Source organism: Oratosquilla oratoria, chromosome 37 (assembly GCF_046742065.1).
Source record: "Oratosquilla oratoria isolate Oo_2021 chromosome 37, ASM4674206v1, whole genome shotgun sequence".
Taxonomy (NCBI): domain Eukaryota; kingdom Metazoa; phylum Arthropoda; class Malacostraca; order Stomatopoda; family Squillidae; genus Oratosquilla; species Oratosquilla oratoria.
Genome location: NC_134813.1, coordinates 43,288,646 through 43,301,352, shown reverse-complemented (window position 1 = coordinate 43,301,352; position 12,707 = coordinate 43,288,646). Strand labels below are relative to the sequence as shown.

At 36.1% G+C, this 12,707-nt stretch overlaps 1 protein-coding gene across 4 annotated transcripts in view; it reads right to left on the bottom strand.

Annotated features, from left to right (window-relative positions):
- gish (casein kinase I gish) overlaps nucleotides 1-12,707 on the bottom strand; it is a 156,739-nt gene that overhangs the window by 87,289 nt on the left and 56,743 nt on the right. For all 4 annotated transcript variants that reach the window (XM_076175652.1, XM_076175654.1, XM_076175653.1 and 1 more), the window contains exons 4-5: nucleotides 11,006-11,023; nucleotides 9,703-9,735 (exon numbers count right to left, since the gene is read on the bottom strand). In XM_076175652.1, the coding sequence (XP_076031767.1) occupies nucleotides 9,703-9,735; nucleotides 11,006-11,023 (51 nt within the window). The remainder of the gene's footprint in view (nucleotides 1-9,702; nucleotides 9,736-11,005; nucleotides 11,024-12,707) is intronic.

The window sequence follows — 12,707 nt, the reverse complement described above, 5'->3', positions numbered from 1 at the left end:
CTCGGGCGAAGGTCTTGCGAAAAAAGGGGTCGACGACATTCGGCGGGCGAAGAAGAGGCACAAAGAACGTCATACTCCTCCTGCCTGCGCTCGTTTCATTTCCGCCACATCGTGTAATCACGTTTTGGACAATCGGGTCAGGCCAGAAACCTTTTCCGTGGAAAATGACACGTTCCTGAAACAACTCACCTGTGCCTACCCCTCCCAACCTCCGCCAACTTCCTTCGTTTGATAAGCTAACAAGGTTAGGTTAGGATGCACGTTTCTCAGTTCATGCACCAGGAAGCACCATGTGTTGGAGGAGAAAAGGCAACTCTGACGTGGCACGGTAGGTCCTCTGCCACTACCTGCCAGTGTCCAAATAATGGGGCACTGTTTATATTGCAGCAGCTATAATCTCATCTTAATTTACCTAAAGCTTTTGATCTGGCGCCTAACTAAAGTTTAATGACGAAGTTGGTACACAGGACTTAATGTAAGCCTACTGGGATGGTTGATCTGATAGATTCATGAGGAAAGTTGTTATGAACAGGACATCAAATCAGAGATAGGTCATTAGAAGGGACCCACTGGGATAAGTGTTGACACCAGTAATGTTCTTCATCTACAATCAATCAATTGTTGCCTCGAGTTTCAAATGGAAACCCCCCACAGCCCCAGAGTGGTTGGCTATGGCCCTTGGAACATCCCACAGATCCCTCTGGGAAGAAATTTGTTACTGTTGTCTGTGTTGTATCGGTGTGGGACCATTTCTATTTCACCAGCTAACAGCTATTGTTTATTAGTTCTCCATGTGTGAAAAAAGTGTAAGAAATAAAGCTGATGTTTATAGAGAAAGATCTTGAGGCTTAGTCCAGAGACAGTGTCAGCCCCTCAGGTCCTGGTGGAGGTGAAGGGGTTGATGGGTTTAGAAAATGGGCAGCCCCACTCTCCATCTTGCAGGCCAACTACACACAGCTACCCATCATTGGTCCTCTTCATCAACATTAATGACATAACAGATGATGCAAACTGTTACAATAACGAATTTGCCCATGATACCAAATTCATGAAGACCATAAACAATAAGGATTTAATGACATTACAGGAATATTGACACAGAATATATAAATGGAAACGTAAGTGGAAAATTAATTTCAATGCAAAATGTAGACTATCATCAAAAGAAAGAATAGACCATCACTAAACTATAAAATAGAAAATCAAGCTATTACAAAAATGGAGCAGGGAAGAACACAAGATTATCAAGGGTCTCTATATACTGTACAACATACCCAGTTAACTGACTTGTTCATTATATGAGAGTAATTGTCAATCCATGGTCATGTTTTCAGCATAAAATAAAATATTATTTAAGAATATATAGTATATATATATATATATATAATGTATATATATATATAAGCATACCTTTCAGTATAAAATGTATTAAGTTCATTATAAAATCTGTATGCTAAATGCAGTCTATGACTAAAAAAGTATATTACGGCAACCGAGTTGGCTGGGGATGCTCAAAGCCACATAAATACATGCAAATTTAATCTTCATCAGAAGAGAGAAAAAGAGAGGAAAAAAAAAATATATGAACACTGTATTGTCAGTGGAAATGCTGTCACCAGAAAATCATACCAAGAAGAATGAAGGAGAGACACAAATTGCGGACAAACAAGAGTAACACTCCAAAACGATGGAAAAAATTTATTGAAGATATTGTTTATTCCAGACTGGATTATGCTACATTGGTGTGATCCTTGCACAAAAAGATTTATACACCAAAAGGCTTCTTCCCCTTTGTAATGAAGGCCGGAAGCCAAGGCACACTCACCCCTGACCCATCATCTATTTGTTTTCCTATTACCTTAGCTCCTGATGGATGAAGGGCCATCCCTCTTCCCTTCCCACTGCCTGGGTCACAAGCACTGGTGTATATATGACTATCAAAATTCTAAATCCATGGCTGAAATGTTCCTACCAACCTTTTCCATGAATTTCACGTCTGTCAACCTTTGCCACATTATTTCTGCAGACATACCTATTTCTACCTTCACATACTCCTGCTTGAATGATAGTTATTTCAACTGTATACACAAACTTTCAGATGGCAGACTAGGTATACACACACATTTTGAATTCATTTAAGCTAAAGAAGCAATAGCAGTAGCCCTGAAACTCTCATACAATTCCTTTGCTGTTGTTTTACAGGTTTGTTTCGAAATTTTCTCCACAAGTGATCCCATACACCATCATTATGGGTGTGTACTGTATGTTATAAGAGAAGACGAGTATCCATGGACTGGAAGAAAGCATGCAAAAAGGCAATTTACATTGGAAAATGTAGCAACCTTAAATAAAAGTACTATTGAGGTACAGATTGGGATTCCTTTATCCAAAATACTTGGGGCCAGAAGTGTTTTAGATTTTATTTTTTTTTCCAGGTTTTGGAATGTTTGTACAATTTCATCTATAAAATGGGGCAGTTTAGAGATGGGACAGTTAAACAGCATGTGTTTACTCTGAGCCTGACTCTACATCATCAACACATGATCAATATCTCCAATATTTGCTTAACTAAGTAAATTCTTCTATTAAGAATTGTGAAAAAAATCAGAAACCTTAATATGTTGGTGGTGCTTAGTATATGTAAAATATTTCATAGTTGCATAACAAGAAAAAATATATATATACAAGGATACATTTCTTAAAAGTTTTAGTTTCTCATGACCAGTTCTTGTTTATGACATACTTTCAGTCTAATGATAATGTTTTAAGAAGTTAAAACTATGAAAAACAATCACCACTTATATCTTGAGTGGTGTGAAATGTTTCTTCATTATGTAAATGAACATACAACGCAATCTTCAGTATTATGCAAATTGCAGCTTTTGTATATAATCTTTATCTTTTTTACTTTCCTGATAAAATGTTTAAGATATTTAAAAACTTATTACTATAATGTTATAATTTCAAAGCAAATGAAGAATATTTGTTTTATTGGGCTACAATTTAACCTAACCAAGACAAACATAAAATAACGTGGAGTGGTCACTATGTCAAACTCATGAGCAGGGGGTTGTGAGTTTGATTCCTCAGACCCACTGCAGATGTCACATTGGATCCTGACACCCCTGGTCAGGCAGGTTGGAAACCCAATCATTGGCATAAACAATCCAGCAGCTTGCCACAACTGACAGGGGTTTGCCCTAACAGGGGTTTCTCACTTCCCACTGCATGAGGGTAGGATGGCGAGTTTTGGCAACTTTAGTATCTTATCAATGCAGTACACATGTATCCTTGTATATTTTTTCACCCCTATAATAATTAAACAAAATTATACTGAATATTTTTTCTTATGTTGGTGAGTGAATGCAACAAGTTTCATCATTACACAAACACAATCAAAACAAACTTTTTGTACTATGCAAGAAGGGATTTTGTTTGACTAGAATACATATATCCTTTTAACATAACCACAATGTTACTTCAACTTTTTCTTTCATAAGTTATGAAAATATTCCATTAACGACATGATGATTTCAGGTGAATAAAAATATTAATGACTGATTTGAACATAAGGAAGCAAATACAGTACATGGTATTAAGCTGGTTCCTCCTGCTGAACCCCCCCTTGTTTACATTACCATGTCAATTTTTGTGATTATCGAGCATTATTTTGGTTCTTCATTATCTTGTACAAAATAAAGTTTAATGGTTATCTAAAATGACGAAGTACACTAATTACTCAGTCATTATTTCAAACAAAGTTTACATTTTTCTAAGTCATAAGCTGGAATTTTCAATTTGTGGAGCTTCTATCACAAAATCATTTGTTTCAGGATTTTGGAACTTTGGATAAAGGATTCACAAGTGTCTCAGAATATCCCAATTAAAGGAAGGTGTATTGAAGAATTATAATACAGATATATGAGAATGAAAGGAGAGGGACAGTGTATGGGAGTGATTGGAAGGGAGCAGTGTACACGAGTGATAAGACAGGAACATTGTACAATAGTTTTTGTATAGGAAAAGGTTGTGTTGATAAGACATTTACTACAACAGTTCAATGAGAAAATATTAGAAACTGGAAAGCAATAACACCTATGTTTTACGGATCTGGAGAAGGTTCACGAAGAGTAGATAAGAAAAAGTATAAACGACTATGAGACTGTATGGAATGGGTATAGAAATCTGACAGTGAAGAGCTTTTATGAATGATTTGAACCCTATGTGAGAGTGCCAATTAAGGAAAACGAGATGTTTGATCTGAACACTGTTTCACATATATGTGAATAGAATAATGGAAGAAGTAAATGGAAGAACAGAGGAGCAAGGTTGAAGGAAAACAAGGAAGAATGATGAATAGCAAAATACATGAAGATGACACTTCCACTTGAAGAGAGACAGAGTAAGGCTTCCAAAGGATGGTGGGTGGTCTCAGTAAGGTTTGTTGGAGGAGGAAGAAAAGAAAAGAAAAGAAAAGAAAAGAAAGAAAAGAAAGAAGAGGAAAAAAAAAAGTGTGCAGTACTGGTATGGTTATCCAACAGTTGGGTACATTCTAAGGAAGTACAGAAAGCTTCAACTGAATGGCGACTATATACAGGGCTGGAAATGTGTGCTACATCTCAATGGTTTCACTGGTCAATGGTGAAGAAGAAAGCAAAGGAAGGGGGAGAACACAATGACCTAAATTGGTAAAGAAGACTGTCATGTGCACCTTTGCCCAACACTTCCTCAGCTAGGCTGGCAGAATGTGTCAAGTGGCAGCATGAAAAAAATCTTGTTTGACCAACATGAAGCCTGGTTTAACACTGAAAAGAGATTGAAACAAAATGGTTGATGGGAGACTTGGTTGGTCATGTGTAGGTGTATAGAAGTAATACTTTAATACTATGTGGGTGTGAGGGGAGGAGGGGATGTTAAAGGATCAACTCTTGCCCCTTGAAAGGGAACATATCACACATTCTAATGAACTAATGAGTCATTTACTGCATGTCTTCATCCATGTGAAGAAAGTAAGTATGAAGAAGCTGTGTTCTAATTCAATAGTAGTCATATTACACCTGGGTTAGTGCTATAGCTGTACATCCAATCTGGAAACTTCACTGGCAGCCACAAAACTTCAGAACCTAATTTTCACTGGGAGAATAAATTGATCAATTGTTGTCTCAATTTTCACTTGGTGGAACACCCAAAGCCCCACCGTGGCTGGCAACAGTCCTTAGAACCTCCCACTTTGCTGATCCAATCTATTCTTGAAACTGAATTTCAAATTGATGTAGTTGCCCATTATATAGGTTAGTGCATCATCAGTTACAAGATTATTGCATTGATCTTCAATTCAGTGCAAAAATAGGCCATCATAACGTTGTACATAGAATCAAGTGGGTAGATGGTATGAAAGAGAAGACAGAAAAAAGAATGATAAAAGGGAGGAGAGAAGGAAAGATCAATACAAGGGAGAGAGAAAAGCATGGGCAGAGGTGAAAAAAGAATGAAAAATAAGAACAGAGGGAGCGTGAGAAGAATGGAAGAAAATGTATGAAAAAAGAAAGTCATAGGGAAAACAAAATGAAGGTGATGTGGAGGAAATGGGATGCACGGAAATGTGGTGGAGGTGAAGAATTGTAAGATGGGTTGGGATGGGATGGGATGTGATGGTAGGACTGGGATGGGTTGGGATAGGACAGGATGGGATGACATGGGATGGAATGGTGGGCTGGGATGAAGAAATAGTAATAGAGTTGGGGATGCAACAGAAGATGGGAAGGGAGAGGAGAAATTGTGGGATATGGGAGGTAGCAGGAGGCCACAGGAAGGAATAGAGGCAAGGAATAGAGATGGGCTGGGTGGGAGGAGTGGAGGGAGGCAGAGAGAGTGAGAGAGGCTTGGGGAGTGGAAAGACAGCAGGGAGACTGGAGTGAGGCATGGAGGGGGGGGGAGTGAAGCATGGGGGAGAGAAGGCATCTGGAGGCTCAGTCCTGATAGGCTGACACCCTATTCAAGATCATTCTCATGTCACTTTTTCCAAAGTAAATATATGGGAACACCTAAGGACCATGGCTAATTGCCATAGGGCTGCAGGTTTCCAGTCAATGAAACTTAACTGTCTGGCTGTTTTAAAAGTGCTATGCCTTGCTGCATTACCATTTCTCTAAGCAATGAGGCAGAGGACAGGGATGCCCTTGTTCAACAAGGTGTCGAGAGAGGACAGGCATTAAACAAGTGTTAACATGCATGAAGTGGGTTGTGCTTTGACTTGTCCATTTCCTATATAATTACTTTAAAATCAATTAGCCTGACCCAGACAAATGAAACAAATCTGACACACAGGATTCTTCTCCGAGGCCAGGTGATCTTATTAAGTCCACCATTAAAAAATTAACGAGTTCTTGTATCATAAACAACTGAATACCATACAAGGTGTAAAGTATCTAAATTATATTTTGGGGTAAATGAGGACCTTAATGAAAAGAAATTAAAGTCATCCTCCCAATTCCATATATTGCGTATGAGAGGTCCCATTACCAAGAGACAATATGGCAACTCCAACAAAGTTTTCTAATTTAGATGAAAGGGAAGTCAATTTTAAGGGTTTCCAGAGCACCATAGTTAATGAAATGTGGGTAGAATGAGAGAGTGAGACAGAGAGAGAGAAGGGAGGGGGGAAGGAGGGAGGGGGGGAGTGAGGGAGGGAGGGAGGAAAAGAGAGAGAGAGAGAACCACCCTTCATTATCATAGCATGGTTCCCAACAATCAGCAAAGATGAACAAAAACAATTTACAGACTTGACAGAGAGGAGCACTGAGAGCAATAACAGGATGCACCAAAACCACCCCTATTGGACACCTGCATACAGAAACCAAAATCCTCCCCACAGAAAATCACATAACATGGCAGTGACACAATTCTACACCACACGCTCTTCACACTACATTTCATAAACTCCACCAGCAGAACACAATAAAAAAGTACACCAGCAACATACTGCTCAAACATTTATAATAACCTACCATCTATACCACACAAAAACAGACATATACTCAGATCACTAATTAAGCCCTTCACGATAGACTGCCATTTCATTGTACTCCATTTAAGGACTTCTATGTTTTCATACATGCATATCAATCTTTTGTGTAGCAATCTGTCAAATGCCTCTTCCAAATCCAGGTATAAACAATCCACCCATCTCTCTCTCTATTGTGCAGCACATCACTCAAATAAAAAATAGCTGGTTGAATATATACAACTTTCTTTTTCCAATTCCAAACTGATTGTAAACAAAGATTCCTTTCTCCTACAAGTATTTCATCCATCTATCTTCAAACTTTTTACACATGCCACTGTACTGTTGAAGGACAATGGCCTATAATTTAGTAATATAGTACCTCTATTTACTCCTTTGAATATCAATACCACATCTGCATATTTCCAGTGCAATGACACTTTCCCCTCATTTCAATATCCAATTTGAGATCCCTAAGGCCTTTCTCACTTCCAATTTCTCAAGTAATTTAAACACTTCACTTACTTCTATTCTTATGTAGTTTACAACACTTTTTTTTTCCCCCTCTTCCCCCTCAAACTCCTCTTTTGTACTGAATAGTGAATACAAGAATTTTTTTTGCTCCCATTCTTGCATTTTGAGATAACCCTTCAACTTTTCAACTTGGATATTCTTCCCTATGCTTCAGCTTGCCATTCACAAATCTTGAATCAATTAATTGTAACTCTTTTGCTCTGTAAGTTTCTCCTCATCAAAGAGAAATATCTAGAAAAAAAATTCAGTACAAATAGATGCAAAACATTGACTTTGCAAAAGCTGAAACAGACATACAACAGATAACAAACTGATGTTTCTTCCCAGAGTTCTATAGGAGTATTCAAAGACCACTTCTGACTACTGTAGGGCTGCAGGTTTCCAAACATTTATCAAAGTACATATGCTTCATGTATTCAAAATACTGTATGATTGAAATGAGGATACAAGCAAAATTTCACCTCCTCCCACCTAACTAAGCTGCATTCAATACCACTGAGACCTACCAACCAAATCTTCTATACCCAGTACTAAAATCAATACCTCTGCAACCACAACAAGTTATAACCACAGATATACATCTTCTTACTTCAGGTAGTTTTCTTTTACCCTACAAGATGCATGAATATACTATGTAAAGTTATGATATACGTGTTTTGCACATCATGAGAAATCCAGTACAAAGAATTATGACCCTAGTGTTAATTGATTAACCTCTTCAATAAGAGTCAAATATTCGCTTGCACATCAGGTTGCCTGATGTACAATGATGCATAATACATTACAAAATATTAAGTTACTGCTGTTATACTTGTTCTCTTTCACCCTCAATAAATATAGCATCACAGAAAACATGATCAGGCTTGTTCATAGAATACGGGGGTCAGCTACAACTACAAAATAAGTATAATCATGAAGCTGACGCCAGCATCCTCATATACCCCACTCATGGCTCAAGATGCATATATAGGCGTCATCATATTCATGAGGTTAAATGTTGATTGTGAAATATGCATGGCCTGTTGCTTTGATAATCATTACTTTTGGATAGGAGGATATGACAGAAGTGATTGAAGGTAGAATGAGTACATGAAAACAAGACCAGCAATCAAAACTGCATGTATAATAATAACTTTGTGCAACTCTTTAATTAACTGAAATTTGTACAATGAAAACATGCAGAAGTGCATTATGTACAAATTTTAATACACAATACTCTAGGCGAGCACTAAGCAAAAAATCAAATGCAATCAATTCAGTCACCGGGAATAAACATACAAGTTGCTTTATATTTTATTTTATATATATATATATATATATATATATATATATATATATATATATATATATATATATATATTATATATATATATATATATATATATATATTATATATATATATATATATATATATATATATATATATATTATAGCAAATAAAATAATTCTGGACCTGCACATCATTCTTATAGTCTTTTGAAATATTTGAAAGCTAACATTATGAGAAGTCCATACATGAAAAACAGGTTAACACAAAACAGAAACAAGCAAATACAAGACCCACTATACTCGCTGATGAAGATGAGGGTGAGTCTTCTGCATTAAACCAATGCACTACATTTCAAAACAGCAGCTTCAAAATGAGCTATGCTTGCTGAGGAAATGAAGGTACAAATTCCATTTTTTCTACTGTAAGCCTCATTCTTCCTTCTAACCAAAAATACTATATATACCTACATTATTCGAGAATCTCACTAAAGCCAGTAGTGTTATCTAAAAATAGAAAATAAATCTTATTTTCATGGAATAATCTACAAACTGTTACTACAACAGCATACTTGACGTGCTCATCATTCAGCATTCTAAATTAACAAGTGTTTACTAGCATAAGTCCTGTAATGGTGAGCAAGACCAATGGCATTCTGTACTATCCAATACAACTGTCAGGTTTCTTGGAGTAAAATCATCAATTGAAAATATGGAGGGTTATCAGTACATTATCAAAATCTGAAAACAGCATCTGGCATCAATGCAAAAAATGTAATGTGCTTCCCACCAAGTTCCTACTAGGGAATCCAATACAATATCAATTAAGGACAATCAGTTCAAGCTTTTTTACAGGGGTCAGTGCAAACTGTTTAAATATTGGTTCTAGTGATACGAACCCTCCTCAGTTTTCTTCTCTTCCTCACTATCTTCTGTGGGAAAATGCAAGAGAAAGCATTACTGAAGAGCAAAGTTGGTTTTGGAAGTAAAGAGAATTCTGCCTATTGATAACACCTATTGTCCAATCACAGCAGCAGAAGAGTATAAACCTGCAAAACATGCAATCCATCATGCACACCATGAAAGATTATGTACCATACCTTTACCCAGCCGAACTAAAACATGCAAACATGAAGAGGAGCCTGCACAACATCTGCAGCATGTCTATTAGCAATTTTAATGAATATAAAACTAAACTAGCTTTTTGTTAGCAATCATATATATATCTTCTCCTTGCATCTACTAGTCCACAAAGCACAACATCATGTTAGTAGCCTATTGCACACAATGACATGCATTAGTATTGTTTTATTAGCTAGCACAAAATTATTTCATTTGAATGAGAGATAGCACCATCCTAAGATGATAGTGATATGGTTAGTACAATTGTCCCCTCAGCACAATGACAAACTTGTTCTTTTTCTCTGGCACCAAGAAATATTATTTAGCAGAATTGGATGTATTATATACAAGCATATCTTTATGTGGTACATTATCACTGATGATCATGAGGAAAAGCTGGCAAGTCCTTGACTAACAATATGAAATCCCTCTTTTATTTCAAATTATGTATATAAACTACTATTTCCATGGCCACAAAATCCTCATTTCAAAACATAAAATGTCTATATCCACAGTCATGGTCAGTTCTTCCCTTGTCCTACATAAGTGAGTACCAATTATGAGCTTTTGACTATATGATAATTTGATGAGAATACAAAATCAACTACACTCTAAAGAGTCAGACTATTTTCTTTATGATTCATGAAAAACTTCTGGCAGCATGTACACTTAAATATCACAAAGATAAGAAAGTGAACCGAGTGTTAAGGAATATTTTACAGCATAACCAGTGTACCGCAGAACTGCTCAAAATGTTCGAGCTGCCCAAATTGAAGGCTATTTATCATGTATGCAAAAAATGCACCAATGATTGAAACCATGCAAACTTAAGACCCTGATGCTGTAAATACTGTACTAATTAAAGTCTATCCACTACCCAAACTAAAAGCAGCTATTGCCTCACTTATCCATAAATGGTTTAAGAAATATAGATGCATACATATTCATTCAGACAAATTCTAGCAGTTCATAAGAATGAAAATTATGTCTTTAGATGAAGTGAGCACCATAGTCAAAATGAAACACCTAAGGAATCTAAAATAAATTCCTATGAGCTTTTCGGTTTCTAGACACGCTTACCTTTTTGTCTTTCATCGCCTGAAATGAAGCAGGAAATGCAGTATTAGACAAAAGCCAACATCCAAAACCATCTTCAGATATCCACACATACACCCACACAATTTGGCACACATACGAGAAGAAAGAAACAAGTGCATGAAAAAATTGAGCTTTACAATAATGCTTTGCAAAAGCTGGTAATATTTTAGTATTTAAGAAATTATATTGATGTCACAATAAAAAAAAAAATCTAAAGCAAGACCTTACTTACGAGTCCTACCTTCTTTTCCTTTAATACGACAGAAAGCAAAAGGAAAAGAAAAGAAAGAAAAAAAAAAAAAAAATCAGGTACAAATTAAAGATCTGGGCAACAAGAAGCACTACATCTTACAAAATAAAAATATTAGGCTCAATGCAAAAACTATATAAAAACTGGGCTTTGCTCCATTTCAATGCAACTGAATCAAATCATACATAAATCAACCCTATGCAACAAACTGACATGGCATGCACACTAACAATAGTTCTAATGTGAATCAGTGTTAACAAGATGTTTCCTAGTTGCATCACTTTCCTTTCAAGCCACTATATCAACACTTCTTCATTCAGCCTCAACTCTCCATTAATCAATAAGTATGAACATTAAGGAAATTCTTTCAATTTTTTAACTGAATTGTTTTTTACTATTTTATACTTTGATTCAAAATAATAGTAATTGTAGCCTCAAGTTTCACTGACTGGAAACTAGACTATAAACACACAGCCCCACTGTGGTTGGCAATTATTCTTGGGCCTTCCCTTTGAAAAGAATCTTTAGAATGATATCTGTAATGTAGGATAGGTACAGCTACCTGTTGTTTCTTGTGTGAAAAGATGGGAAAATACAGGTCTCCCTCATTAACAACTGGGTTAGATTTTTGATAACCCATCATACAGTGATTATCATATAGTGAGAAAAACTGAAGCAGATATCACCTTAAAAAAACTGGAAATGACTGTTTAGCATTCCTGATCATAAGCAAAACTTGCCAAACATCCTGTGATATAAGGATATTAATATAGAACAACTGTACACAATTATATCATATATTGGAGACCTGTATATTAGAAAATGATAAGATATCCTGGCCCCAGTCCATAAACAGATTGCCAGGCTCTAAGGGCTTGCACCTTCAGACAGAGGTGAGAGTATTGACAGGTTTTGGTAAAGTGCAGTAGGGAGATGATTCTTTTGTGGCCATTTTATAGGACCCCCATATGCAGTTCCTACCACTGGTGTCCACATTCTGATTTTTATAAATTTCAGTAAGTTCTTGATTAATATCTTATCCTCTTCAAAAAACTATTTCAAATCTACCACATCATATCAGTACCGAGAACTAACTTTGATGCATTAAGAACTTAACCTGTGTCAAACATATAATGGTAATGACAGAAAGAACAAGTTTTATAATTAATCAATATGGTATTCAAGACTTTTATCTACAACTTATACTCATGCTACTTCTGTAATTATCAATGAAAACCATATACTGTACAGTATATCAATCCTCAAATTTCCTTTTTTAACCACATGGAACCTTGAATGAAAATTACCTATTAATCATAGTACACCTTGATACATCTTGCAATATTTACTCAATTTATTAAACAATTCCTCCTTGGTGGATTTAAAAGTGTAATAAGAAATAGATATCTGGGAATGGATGCTAAGAGGAGGTTA